The following is a 14,515-nucleotide window of genomic DNA, read 5'->3' as shown; positions in this document are numbered from 1 at the left end:
CTCAAGATCTTTTATGGTGTTTTTTTTTTACAAGAAACTATTTGTCTATGACGACAATGATTTAGTACACTATATCATTAAATGTAACTGCTAACTACCTAAAACATACAGTAATAGATACCTGTTCAAGGTAGCATTATAATATGTGATATATTTGTGTGTTACCGCTAATGTACAATGTACATAAATGAATTATTTTATAAAATAACTAAATTGGCTAATGTATGTATGGAAATCATTATACATTAACTACAATATGCAGTTATATGATAATCCACACAAATATACAAACAATACATTTTATTTTAGATAGTTATGATACACAGCAATGAGTTGAGTTAGCTTCGTGTGATTATATATATATATATATGTACAATGTAATTAGTATATAACTAAATATACAATTAGTTAAATGTATATAGTACATATGTTCAGTATAACTACTTGCAATGAAATCATATATATATATATATATATACAAATCGATATTCGTATACTTATAGAATAGGTATATTTTAAATTTACAACAAGCTCGTATTATATACGTATGTTTGAATGTTTGAGCATTCAACATTTGGTCTTATGATTTTCAGGTGATTTTTATGACCGGATATATACATAACAATACAAATATAATGAGGTCAAGCTTGTCCAATATTGTTCCAACATTGCGAAAATACATGTTCTTATCAACCAGCTCTTATAATCGTTTAACGACAATTTAATCGTGTAACGACGAAAACAGATTTAACAGCATATACATCCAATGTACATTACTGAATCCTATTTTGCAATGTACTTATATGCATTCGGTTTTAACCATTAACTAGTTAATAATTAAACCCATTAAATAGGTAACTACATTGACTATGTTTTGTAGTTCAATCATAGAGGACGTACATTTTCTCAAAACATAAATGTAGGCGCTTTTTTTGTTTGTTATCTTTATTGACCAACGAATTGCTTACATAACGATTTTTTGACGTATAACCACCGAGTACGAAGTGTCTTGAGCAAATAACACGGTTGATTTATATCAATATAGTATTCTTAAAGCCGCAAGTTTTTTTTTTTTAAGCGGCTTATACGACATTGCTAAGTATATATTTACTTTAAAGAAGACGTATTTCTAATAAACAGTCTGAATTACATTGAAAACCTAAACAAATAACGTGCTGAATGATCGTTGTTAAGCATAATATACATCTACTTACAACGATAACGTTACTTTTTGAAATGTGTTCACCTACTTTTTCAAACACATTTCGAGTATCCTACTCAATTCGACGTGGAGCTGAAAAGCATTGCTTATAATTTATAAAAGACCCGAGATATATTTTTTTACTACTGGGCGATTTCTTTATGTAGCTATTCTGTAGATAGAAATCCAAAACAAAATGTATTTAACAAGACAAAAGTTAAAATAGTTTTTTCATGAAAGACACCATAAAAATGTACATATTTTTCAACGTAATATAAACGGTATGCCATAAATAAATAATGATGTACTTGGTCTGTTTTGGACTTTTGTTGGGCCTTTAGCTGGGTTTGGAGCAAATTCATTAGCGGTTTGTGAAATCTACATTACTCATTACAATGAATAAAAATACAATTATTTTTAAAACCAAATACAGCCTATCTCAAGGGTGCGATATCTTAGCGGCGACTATACAATGTTATATACATATTGTACGAGGGCGAGTTCTTGTCGTACAATTGGTTTTGGATGATTTATTTAAAGGGGATTGTAGGTATGCGGTCTGTTTTTAAGGAGTTTTGTATAGGCAATATTTAAAAAAAAAATAGAGGTATTAATAGATTTCGACCATGTCAATTCATTTACCGGATAACTTGTAGGCATAAGCTACAAGGTATTATTTTTAATTTAAATTATTGTTTCTATGAGTAAAATCCATTTTGCTATATTTTGGACCAAAAAGCCAGACAAAATGTTCACTACATAGGATGGGCCAATTTCAATTCCGGAAAGAGATCTACGGTCTTTGGCTAGTTTACTATGTTTTATGTGGGATGCCGATTTTCATTTAAAAGTGTCAGTTTCTTGTAATTTAATAAATTAAATTTGCAATTTTTTTACATAAAATTAGCAAAAAATTAAAAATCTGTTTCCTAGATAACCTAGGAAAGTTACCAAAAAACTCGCATATCTTTACAGGATTGAAATCGGACCATTTTAAATAGTCGAAATTTTGTCTGTTTTTTTGGTCTAAAACGCCAAAAAAAAAAAAACAAACCGCATACAATACCCTTAAAATACTGAACGTTCAGAATTGGGAAGAAAATCACACATCATACTGCATTGTCGACGAATAGATCAATAATTAGTATGCCTTGTATACGCTTATTGAGCGATGTATAAAAAATATAATTGATTAACAATTAACAATAAATAATAAAAATTATTAATATATTATACTTTTTTGTTTACGTTTGTTTTAAATATACATTTAAATAATTTAACAATTAAATACGCTAATACGGATGTAAAAGTAACGAAAACCAATAATATATCTAGTAGGAAATACTGAGCTGTGTTCAAGTCTACACTTTCACTTCTCAAATGTGGAGCTCCTTGATGTCTTATAACGTATTCAATCCAGTAAACCGCTAGGTCCATTGGAGTCATTGGCTGATCTTTATATACTTGGTTTCGGAAATTAGAATTTTCTTGGTACCTGCAACAAACGTAGAAAGCAAGTGAACTAATATATTAACAAAAATCTCAAATTTCTAAGTTGAGATTAAGTCTTTAGTAAAGACGTGGCGTGAGTTATATTCAGTAGCCGATTAAACATACATTTAAAAAAATATAAAGTCATTATTTAGTCAAAACATTTAACAATTGCTAAGCCGTAAAAAAAATATATGATTTCACATTATTTTCGATATACAAATTTGAAATTTAGTATAATATAGTTGATTTTTTAACATTTTTAATTGTTGAACTAAGTTATGAAAATATACCGGTCCGGAATTTTTGGCAAATTATTTTATTACATACAATATAAATGTAGATACCATTATATTTAAACAGATTAAGAGGATGTAGGTAATGCCAAAATTAAGTTTTCTACGAAACGGTTTTATTACTATTACCAAATCTTTAAAGTTTAGCATAAAGTCAGCATAGTTCAAGCCAAGTATAGTAGATAGATAGCATTGTGTAGTGCACCTCCTATGAAGGTTGTTGTACAATTAAAAATGGTAACAACCCTTTAAATAGAATCTTTGGATTACAAAAAGTAAGTATGAGACAGAATCGACCAGTCGGTAAAAGCTTAAAAAAATAGTTAGCTAGATGCTTTGGAGATTCCTAAAAAATAATTTCCATACGAATTGAGCTGGATAAGACTATGCTTGCTTTGTACTGTTTTTGGTTTATACTGAACTAGTTTAGACTGTACTAGTTTTTTATCAATTTGGTTTTTACTGGGATCGTTTTTTATTTTGCTAAGTTTTACATGATGCCTGGTTTATACCGTGATAGATATTTAGTATGGTATTTTTTTCTAACTACTTTTTTACTTTAGTTTTTTACATGGATGGGTTTTTCGGTATTACTTTTAATGTGGTTTATATCGTGCTAATTAAAATATTGTTGGTTTTAAATTTATACACTATTTTCGAGTACTTACATCGGATTTTCAAGTACTTCATTAATTGTGTTCAAAAGAGACTCTTCGTCCATAGTATGGAAATCGACCATTTTACCTGCACCGTTTTTTTCTACTAACAACATGTTCATGTGTTGATCGCCGAAAAATGGTATACCGATAATTGGTTTTGAATTATACGTAGCTTCTTCGAGGCTATGCAGTCCACCGTGAGTGATAAATATTTTAACGTTTGGATGCCCTGAAAAAAAAGTCAAACTAAAAAAAAAAAAAAATCGTCAGTGGGTGACGCACTGTTGATGATGATTTGCCTACCCAAAATATCTGATTGTGGGAACCAATCGCTAACCATTACGTGGTCTGGTAACTTTGGAAGGTGTTCGGAATTCCATTTCCACATGACCTTTTGTTTCAATTTTTTTATTACCTCTATAAACACTCGTATCTTCTCTTCCGGGAGTTTCGAGGGATCCACTATTGTACCGAAGCTGAAGTATATTACTCCATGTTGGGAAGACTCGACAAATTCTAAAAATTCCTATTAGAACACACTCAATTTTAGTCGGTTCGCGATACTGTTGTTATTTTAAGTAAAATCATTTTCAAAGAGATAACTCACGCCGGTTAATTTGTTTGGTTTTTTCACGTGCAAACCTCCTATTTCGACCGTTGATGGCATGTACGGTCTCGTAGTACCAATGCTGTGGTGTGTGTTGAGTAGAGTCAACGAAACGTTTTTCAGCATGCTCTCCAAGGGCGGTCGGTTTTCCCATCCCTTGTACTTGAAATTTTCGTTCATTATTTTCGTTTGCCGTGGCAAGTAGAAATAACGGCCCAGGTACAGTTGAAACACACCCAGCACGGTGTTCTTGAACCTTTCAAAAAACGATGCCTGTTCTGTGGCGCCACTCCTGGGATCCATTATGTAGGAAAACGTCGACGGTTCGCCGATCCACTTGCTGTTGGACGGCCACAACATAGAAACACCCAAGTTGATAACCGGGGCGTTGTACTTGTGGCCCAAAGCCACGCTGTATTCCTGGCAAAATGCAAATACCAGAACTAAATTGAAGTGCCGGTCGTCGGACAGTATGAAGTCTTGTACAACGGCATTTGGCAGCGTTTCCCGGGCGATTGTAGTTCCCAAATACCACATCGTCGGCACTGCTGTTAGGAAGTTCATTTTGGCCAATTCCATAGGGTCCAACTCTAAACACACAATAATGCCGCAATAATTGTTTACTGTCGATTTCGAGCAATACTATAAACCCAGAGGTGGGTAGTCGACACGACATAAAATATGTGGCTACACGTGTAAATCATAACGCACCTATACATTTACTTTGATACCTTCCGTTGTCATTTCGTCGACACGTTTTATCCTATCTCCGACTTTAACACAACATTACTATAATATACCTCTCAGATGTTTGCCACTGATGTGGTACACTATGTCTGTGTAATTTGCAATGGTCTTTTTCGATGGGAACGCACTGACCACCGTTACGTTATGTCCTCGGACGGCAAGTTCTTCGAACAACGGTTGGAAGCCTCCAAAATGGCTTTTCGTTGGCATCGGCGCAAAAACCAGTATGTTAGCCGCTCTGGTTGATGTGAACACCACCAGTAAAGGGACCATAGAGATCCATGACAACCGTATGATATTCATAACGCTCCCAGGTTTGATTCCACTGCAAAATAGAATATTGAAAAAATAACAACATTAAAAATGTTTACTATAAAATGTATTTTCTCAGCTACACGGAAAAACATTGAATCATAGATATGTTTTTGGGCTTAGATGACGATATAACCAAATCATAGTTAATCGAATTTCGAAAATATCCCCTCCTTCTTCTCCTCTCCTTATATTTACAATATTCTATCCTCCACTCTATTTATCGCGATTATTTTTTATAAATACCCGACAATAACCTGATAATAACCCGGTAATATCCTCCAAAGAAATTGTCGAAAAATATACCTGGTAATCTGACGTCAAAAATGGTCGAAAAAATGCATTAGCAGGTACATAACTATTATAAATCATTATTATTTTCTAAAGAACAACTATTAGAATTTAATTAAAATAAGAGTTTTTACGGATAAACAATTACTAAAAAAATGTTCGTTGCACATCTCAGAAAAATAAATAGAACCCAAAATCACCGTCACTGCTAAGTAGTTGTGTATTAAAGGTTAAAAGCTATTTTAAATTAACAATAAATGCTACCTAAAACTTAACTTAGAGTTTTAATAATAAAATAAGTAACCGCAAATAATTCAATAAAATTAACTGTTTCAATTAGACTTAATTGCCTAATAATTACTTATTAAGTCATTAAAATTGGTACAACTTAAAATTGTTTGAAAACAAGACAGACCTTAGTTGATACAAAGTTGTGCACAAAGATCACAACTTTATACTTATTTTTCAAAACTTACATTTCAATCAAAATATAACTGAAATTTATAAAGTTGAACCTCGGATTTAAGAAAAGGAATATTTTATGTAATATTTTTATAAGTTAAGATAATTAATGTGGATTTTTTTTTTTAATAAACTAACTAAAAATTATGAGATTGTTGTAGTTTGATTTTATTTAGTCAAGTAGATGAATTAGTTCTAGATGAGAGCAGTGTGTTGAGTGTTGTGCGGTTTGTCCGTTTTATTGTTATTCATTTTGATACTTAGTAAAGTACACAGATATAAATAATATTAACTTAGATAGCTCAATAACTGACTTAAATTTGAGAATACGTTTAAATGTATAATATAGAATAATATGTACATATTAGTGATAAAAATCCGAAAATTCGGATTTTCACAAAAAAAAGCTATTTAAGCGACTTAAAAATTATATAAGTGTTAAATCATTTTACAATATAAAGCTTTTTTTTTGATAAATATGTAAAAATAAAACATTACAAAAAGATAAACTGCTTTTGGATTTGTTGAATTTCGAAAACCGGAATCCGAAAGCATTTTATAGACAAAGTTAGAGTTTTTTTTTATATTTTTTTATCAACAAATTTTACTTAGGTACAAATCTTTATATTGTAATAGTATTTAATATTTATAAGATTTTCAAGTGGTATATATCTGTGGTCAAGTGTAATAAATAATCATAATACCGACGTCATTTACATCGGCATAGTAATTGGTGTGCTATCGGAAAGCTTGATAAAAACGCATTCGAGGTACACGTGTTGCTCGGTCGGTGGGCAAACATGGACACATAAAAATAATTATTCTTGAACATTTTAAAAGTAGTCAAATTAAAAATTACCAAAAAGAGCTAAGACCTCTACTTTAAACTTTTGGGGGGGACTTGGTCCTAACAAGCACCCCCAGATTTCCGCCTATGGAAACCACTAGGCACTATAACGTAATAATAATAATTCAATACTTGTAATTGAGAAAAAAAGTAGGTTTTTTTTGTTAGTTTCGATTTGTTTACTTACACTATTGCTGGACATATGCGTCTGCTTGAACGAATGCTCGGCGTTTGTATTGAATTGGCAACAAAACAGCTTATCGAATGGAGACCAAGATAATATCGGCCGATTGTCCTGGTCTATACTTAAACTAGACACTAGTCCGTCGAGAACCGAAGTCGTTGTTGTTCTATCCAAAAACAGTATGTAATCGGTTCTACTCCCACCAACTGAATCGGACTGAATACTGATAGAAGTACTGATATGCCCGTCAAGTTTATTGACGTCAAGTTGGCTATGTAAACTATAATATTTTTATTCGACAATTATTTATAGTGTTAATTTTAGACTACAATTTCCGTTTTTTGAAGGTACATATTTTGATTTATAATTATTAATTTTATACTATAACTGCTGACTTATTAAATTAATTAAAAATACATTTTTAATATTAGTACAGCAAACTGTTAAACAAATTTTAAATTTATTTTTATGTTTTAATTAAGAGGCTAAATTATTATGCACGTTTTATTTCATACAAATAATATCGAACATAAGATAATAATATAATTTTTTTTGACAAAATGTTCAAAAAAAAAAAAAATAGTACAGCTAAACTAAAAATAAACTGCAAAAAATAAAAAAATACGGGTAAAAATATTGAAAAAGATTTTGCTACAAAATTAATTGATAATCGAATTAATATGACCTTTCTCACTAGAATGAAAATTGGTGTTAGATATGATGTAAAATTTTAAAAATATTACAAAATTAATTACCCCTAATATTTTGAAAAAACCGGTTTTTGATATTTTTATTAAAAAAGTTGACATAATTTATTTTAAACCACCATTTTTTAGTTCAGAATTTGTTTTTTGGTGTAAATCAATCGATTGCGATGTAGCAGTTTTTTTTACAAAAATAACCCGAGCCGGTATTTTCAAAATTATCTTGCAAAGTTACAATGCTGAAGAATAAAACCAGCAATTATGGGTGGATGGATCACCAATAATATTGATATCAATAATCGAATAAAGTAAATAACTCCAAGAAATACAGAAATATTAAGAACAAAAATACAAGAATCAAGACAATTATAAAAGCAAAAAATATAAAAAACTGTAATAAAATTACACGTCTCGCGAAACTTTTCAGTTCAAAATCATAGCTACTAATAATTAAATAATTTACATTTAAATTATACATGTGTAGTTTTCAATAAGGGGGAAATGTATACGTCTATATCACACACAGTCTAACTAGTAAATATGATTAAAAAACGTTAATATCATCAATAATATGTTATCAATAATTTTGAATAATATTAAGCCTTGGTGCAAACGATCAAATAATGCCCTCTCCGATTCACGATTGGTGGGTTATTTATTATTCGGTCATTTAGAAAAATAATAATTACAAAAAAAGAGATTAAATATGCAAAAAGTTTCCTCCCCGGCGGGGAATCGAACCCCGGTCTCCCGCGTGACAGGCGGGGATACTTACCACTATACTACCGAGGACTGTACAGACAAAGGCTAAATAATACGACTTTTGACTTAATTTTACATCCTAATTAATCATTTATACAATATTATGTAATGTTATTTTATTTTATCGCAAGGTGTATCAAAATTCATAATCGTAAGTCACTTTTATGTTTTTTATTACCTAATTATTCTATTGGTATTAATGGCTTTATGGTTATCCTATATTTTAAATATGAATGTTAATCAAATCAAATATCTTAGTACATAACATCTATAAATTATATATATTATAATTTATATATATATATAGATTTTAGGTAACTATTATAAAAATGGTACCTACTTACTGGCCGTTATGAATTCAGAGTTAAGGTTAAAAGGGGAATTTTAAATATTCTACTGAACACTGTTGTCTGTTCATATCTTTGAAATATTTTTAATTACCATGTACTATTTGCAATGCGTGAATAATTGCTTATTCAATATTTTGCTTATAAAAAAAAAATTAATTCTTAAAAAAAAATTATACTAAAATTTCTAAATTAAGTAAGACAATAATTATGGAGATAAAATGTGTATATTTTTATAGTGATATAACCAATATAATCTTTGTTCACATACAATGTATTGTGACCGCAAAGGTCAAAGTTATAAGTCTGTTTTTCATATCTCCTCGACAGATTACAACATTCACACTATCTAGGTACTATGTTTATTCAGGAGACTTTTAAATAAAAATAATAGATGTTTAGTAAAAAAATTAACATAATTTGTGCGTTCTTAGGTTAATTTGTTTATTTTAATGTAAATATCAGAGTAAATAATATAATAATATGTTAGTGCATTAGGTAATTATTTAAATTCTACAAAATATCAAGTCGTTACTTATGTCATTAGATAGCTACAAAAAAAAAACATTAACTAGCAATAAAAACGATAATTTATTAATATATTGAATATTCGATATTTTTAATATTATACAGATTATTCATTATTATTATTTTAATTTGTTTGTTTAGTAAGTAATACGCTCTGTGTATAAAGTATAGTGTGCTGTGTGGATATTATATTTTAAATTGCATAATTATATATATTGTTTTAGACATTTTGGCTACATGTATCTAATTGAACTACAATAAAATATTCTTGTCATATTGGCGTTCCAGTTCAAAACTTCAATGACTCCATATTTTATATATACCTATATACAAAAAAAAAAAAAAAATAACAATTGAGGCGCCAGAACACAAGGGGTATAAGTAAAAAAATATTAGTTAATTCCACAGCTAAACTACAAATTGTCCATTTTATTTGGTGGTATTTATATAATTGAATTATTCATCATTTGCTGCGATCTGGTAGCAAATCACCTAGTCCCCAAACGAAAACGCCATATGGATGTAAACTTTTCGAAATCAATAAATTGTCACTTATACCCCTTGTGTTTTAGGCGCCTTATTATCAAAATTTGTTCGATGTTATGTGACAACTGGCGCTTTTCAAATACATATAATAATTATTACGTAATAACATAGAGTGTTAAAAATGTTTTATTGGTAATTAATGATTTCGATGTTTTACCATCATACGATTAAAATTAACAACACGTGAAACTCACATAACAAGTTTATTTAAAATGAAAAAATCATGGTGAAAAACCGAAACTAGTCACCACTCGGCAATAAAATATAATCCATAACACTGTGTACGTAACAGTTAGGGGACGTTATTTTTTTCTAGTTGAATTTTATACTTACTTTTTAACATCCCGGACGTCTGATGATGGTAGGACGTAACCATAATGGCCGTCTGTTGACGGCCAAAGGCGGTGAATAGTATTGCACGTTCACACGGTGTTCTGGCGTATAATTATTATTGTAATTTCGAGGAAAATACCTTCGAAATAGACTTCTGGCCAAGTGGCCCCCGTAATATACTGAGGAGTATATTATCTCTGTACAAAAAAAAAAAAAAAATAGTTTAAAATTACTAAAATGAATTACGAAATTAAAATATACATTTGGGATCAAGACAATAATTTCACCAATTTTAACCGATATAAAAACTTTTCCAAGTACCCAATTAGGTTTTAGAAATAACCATTCAGATGTTCATTAAGTACACAGAACTACAGATAATATTGCCTCCACACTAAAAAAATACTTTTTTACAGGTGCCTTGATAAATAGCTTAGGCGTTCGTTATCGTTTGGCACAAAGGACTTATCTACAATAAATTCGTTTTTTTTTCTGTTCCTCTATACCTTACACTAAACTATATTCTCTCACACTGTACGTTTCAAGACGTGTGAACTAGGCCTTCGGGTCTACTCCCGGACGTTAATCCCACTCTACCCTCGCGAATCTAGCCACTTTTCCAGTTGACCCCTGTATGAGTTTTTTTGATCCAGATATTAAAACTGTCATTGTTAACCTTCGGATTTACTTAATGAATTAGTAAACTATGCTAATACTAACAAACGCTTCGTAGGAGGTACGTAAGTAATCGAACTCTGCTAAACCTGTAATGTGGTGTTGTGGTGCCAGTCAATCATAGGTCATAGTCTCAAGTTCAGAGAAGTTCCTGCCACTTTAAACAATATAATGTTGACCATTAAAATTATAAAAGAAAAAAAAATGTCCAGTGATATTCCACCTTTTAGGAAAACCCACAGGGATACAGAGTTGAAAAACAATACGAAATGTTACAGGCCTCTGCCTAGAGTTACAGGGCTATAATAGATATTATGTAGTTATCAATAATCAATATAGATATATAGCAAAATGCAAATGCTAACAAGTCTAGTGCCAACAAGACATTTATATAGTAGATATCAGGCATCAGAAGATGCTAATTTATAATCATATTGACATTTTCATGGCTTAGCTCTGGCACACAACCGAAAAAAGCGTTGTCACACGGAAGATAGGGGTAGGAGATAGAGGGTGGGAGATAGGGGGTAGGAGATAAGAGATATTTTGTACGTTCAACGTTTAAATTAGAACTAAATGATAAATTCAAAATAGTTTAAGGGCCCGAATTCTTTATGAATTGTTCTAAGCCAGATATTAAACACTACGATATTAGTCAGAAACTTGATGTTTTAATATACTATATCATTATCTATAATTCCACCACTACTCTAAATTTATTCGGTACTTCAACGATACATGAAAATGCTCTTTCGTGGTTGCAGCCTCGGCTGAAAAACTTTTATATAAATGAATCACGACTAATTAGTAATTCCGTATGAAAAACATACATTATAACATTGTGTTCGTATTATTTATGTCACACGGCACATACACACGAGTTGGGGGTAGTTCTTCCAAAAAATGATAACGCGTGAATAACTAGAATAAAACTCATATTTAATTTTCAAGTTTCTACACAAATCAATATATACATTATAAATTTATAGTCCAAAGTGAACCTATTGCCGGATAAAGACTTGTGATGAGAAAAAAAATTGTTGTACAGCCCTTTTGCATGGGATAATAGGTAGATAATAAGAATATTGCATAATATAAAATTATTGTAAACTAGATTAAACAATTCTGTTATATTAATAAAAATGATCAAACTAGGGTCATAATCGTATAAACGTCATATTTAATAAATATATAATGTAATTTAATGCAATCTTGCTTTTATGTTGGTGAGATTATCAAATCAGACTGGTTGTCTTACTGAATTAAAAAAAAAAGGAAAACTAACTTAATAGTATCCCGTACCATACAAATTATATATATAATAATTAAATAATTAATAACGAATTATCAAAAATAGTATTCAATACCAAATAATGTAATTTAAATGTCTGTATTAAAATACTTGCAGGACTGAATGTGATTTATAATCTATTAATAGGTTTTTAAAATAATTATTATTCACTTAATATTTTACAGAAATTAGTTTATATTAAGCTACTCTGGGTATATATTTTTATTAAAGTAACCAAACTAAACAATATGTTATTTATATGATTTAAAAATATGATTCAATTTTTGGTCAATATAAATTTGCAAATTTACAATTATCTCTTGATATGAAAATGTCCATACTTGTTAGAAGATTGCATAGCCCATATTTTATTATTCTATGTACTTATTCATTTAACATGTCCATTTACTTAGCGATAACCAAGTCTCTACGATGAACTTAAAGTTTTAATACCACACAAAAACTGTCTACATTCCATTTATTAAGAAATGTATACTTTTCTTATATTATAAAAAAAAAATAGAAATAATACATATTATAAAATAAATAGATACAATTGCAAGTTGCAGCATCTCATCATATTTATTTATCTCTTATCTCGTTCTCATCGAGATCTGCTATTAAAGCTCTTTTTGCCCACAAAAAGTTTATTAAGTTATAATAAGACTGATTTAGGTATGTTAATATTTACTTAAGATTGGTCAAGTTGTGAAAATTTAAATGATATAGACGTAGCTATGGACATATTAATGAGGCTATTTCCAATTCCACTAATATGTATATAATAAAATTATCAAATCAGAAATTAAAAGGTTGGATATCGAGCGGTCAGGTTAACTCTATTTTAACTAAGTGAACATTTAAAAACAGATTAGATAATCCCATTTTTATTTATCATTAATTAAAAATGGTATAATTGTGTTAGGAATATCTTATACGCCCATAGTTTTGTTTAGAAATACTAGATCAAACTAGTAGAAGATATTTCTAACTTTATACTGTTAAACAGTTGTACTTAACAATGAAAAGTATAAAAGTTGTAGGTATTTAATTTATCATTATCTTCAGGTAAGTGCCCAATGTCTTCATTCCTATACACAAAACGGGAAATATATAATTGTTCAGTAGTTATTATCTATTATTTCAGTCGGTAATTATAATTACTAGACTGTAGCCATTATAAACCAATATCGTTATCACTGTCTCTATCAAAAATATTTGAAAAATCAATAAATCCCAAATAATGAAGTAATGTAATATTTAGTTATTAAAACATATTTACATGATTTTACGAGTTTTTATAGTTGGATTTGAATAAAACTGAACATATGGTTTTCAATATTGCAACGACCAAGCTGTCAGCTGATTACTACAAAAATATGACGAAGGTACATTATATAGTTACAAAAATGTCAATGCTGTCGCCAACGACCATACCACGTTGAACACACCAGTTCTCGTCCGATCACTGAAGTTAAGCAACGTCGGGCGTAGTTAGTACTTGGATGGGTGACCGCTTGGGAACACTGCGTGCCGTTGGCATTTTAATTTTTTCAAAAAAATAAATGCATCAATTTTTGTGTCTTAATTCTGCTACTATTTTTAGTTTTTATTTTTTATTTTCTTGGAATAAGTGTTATGATTGGGAATTAAATGTGATTACAGTGGTATAAATAACGGGTGTGTTGGGGAGTACTCACACACTTGGGCACCAGACTTTTTAGCGATTTCATACGCTACACCTAACACCGACATAATATACTGTTTCGGTCAACACAACGAAATTACGTTACATAGAATGTAATTGTGGCGTTTAGGTTGAAGTCAGAAACAAAATTTTGAAGGGGAGGACATTTTAGAGGGCACCGGTTGCTAAAGAACAAGTTCTTTAAAATATTTTCAAATAAATTTATCACAGCTCTAAAAAAATGTCTTTGCCAAAAAAAAAAATAGTTTAAATTTAATAATATTGCTTAAAATTATGATTTATTTACAAAAATCAAAATAATATGTATTATTATGTTATTATGATTAATTAACGTGACCACTTCAACACCAAAACTGATTGTATAGAATTGATAAATGTGTTTGATTATCGCGTGTACCTACTATCTAAAAAAAAAACTAATAAAAAAACCCGATCAGTCTTACAAGTTACTTTGGAAATAGTATTTGAGTATTGATATTTTAATGTCTATTTAAGTCTCGAATGCGTACTCTAAATATTTAGGG

At 29.8% G+C, this 14,515-nt stretch overlaps 1 protein-coding gene and 2 non-coding genes across 4 annotated transcripts; 1 reads left to right on the top strand and 2 right to left on the bottom strand.

Annotated features, from left to right (window-relative positions):
- Nucleotides 1-2,393: 2,393 nt before the first annotated feature.
- Nucleotides 2,394-7,280, bottom strand: LOC126839924 (UDP-glycosyltransferase UGT4-like). 2 transcript variants are annotated; one of them, XM_050575379.1, is made up of 6 exons: nt 7,101-7,280; nt 5,055-5,326; nt 4,255-4,844; nt 3,951-4,173; nt 3,657-3,876; nt 2,394-2,696 (listed from the first exon to the last, which is right to left on the bottom strand). In XM_050575379.1, exons 2-6 carry the CDS (start codon nt 5,302-5,304, stop codon nt 2,432-2,434), a joined length of 1,548 nt encoding a protein of 515 aa, XP_050431336.1. In that variant the 5' UTR covers nt 5,305-5,326; nt 7,101-7,280; the 3' UTR covers nt 2,394-2,431. The 2 variants fall into 2 exon arrangements, with proteins under 2 accessions (XP_050431336.1, XP_050431337.1); XM_050575380.1 differs by lacking the exon at nt 7,101-7,280 and having other exon boundaries at nt 4,966-5,077.
- A 1,241-nt stretch (nt 7,281-8,521) lies between these two features.
- Trnad-guc (transfer RNA aspartic acid (anticodon GUC)) lies at nt 8,522-8,593 on the bottom strand. Its single transcript has one exon. It is a non-coding gene; the product is annotated as a tRNA-Asp (tRNA).
- Nucleotides 8,594-13,706: 5,113 nt separating this feature from the next.
- LOC126839953 (5S ribosomal RNA) lies at nt 13,707-13,825 on the top strand. Its single transcript, XR_007685999.1, has one exon. It is a non-coding gene; the product is annotated as a 5S ribosomal RNA (ribosomal RNA).
- The last annotated feature ends 690 nt before the right edge of the window (nt 13,826-14,515 follow it).

Source organism: Adelges cooleyi, unplaced genomic scaffold (genome assembly GCF_023614345.1).
Source record: "Adelges cooleyi isolate 19-005CV unplaced genomic scaffold, UGA_ACOO_1.1 ACOO_flye_CR_arks_rails_tigmint_CR_PRNA_31, whole genome shotgun sequence".
Lineage (NCBI taxonomy): Eukaryota > Metazoa > Arthropoda > Insecta > Hemiptera > Adelgidae > Adelges > Adelges cooleyi.
This window is presented reverse-complemented; position numbering and strand designations above follow the sequence as displayed.

Bases quoted from the DNA above. Each gene is read 5' to 3' on its own strand.
- LOC126839924 (XM_050575379.1), bottom strand. From the start codon at position 5,304: ATGAATATCATACGGTTGTCATGGATCTCTATGGTCCCTTTACTGGTG. The intron at 4,845-5,054 runs GTATATTATAGT...TTGTGTGTTTAG, and splicing joins CAGTGGCAAACATCTGAGAG to AGTTGGACCCTATGGAATTG. The intron at 3,877-3,950 runs GTAGGCAAATCA...CTTTTTTTTCAG, and splicing joins CCCACAATCAGATATTTTGG to GGCATCCAAACGTTAAAATA.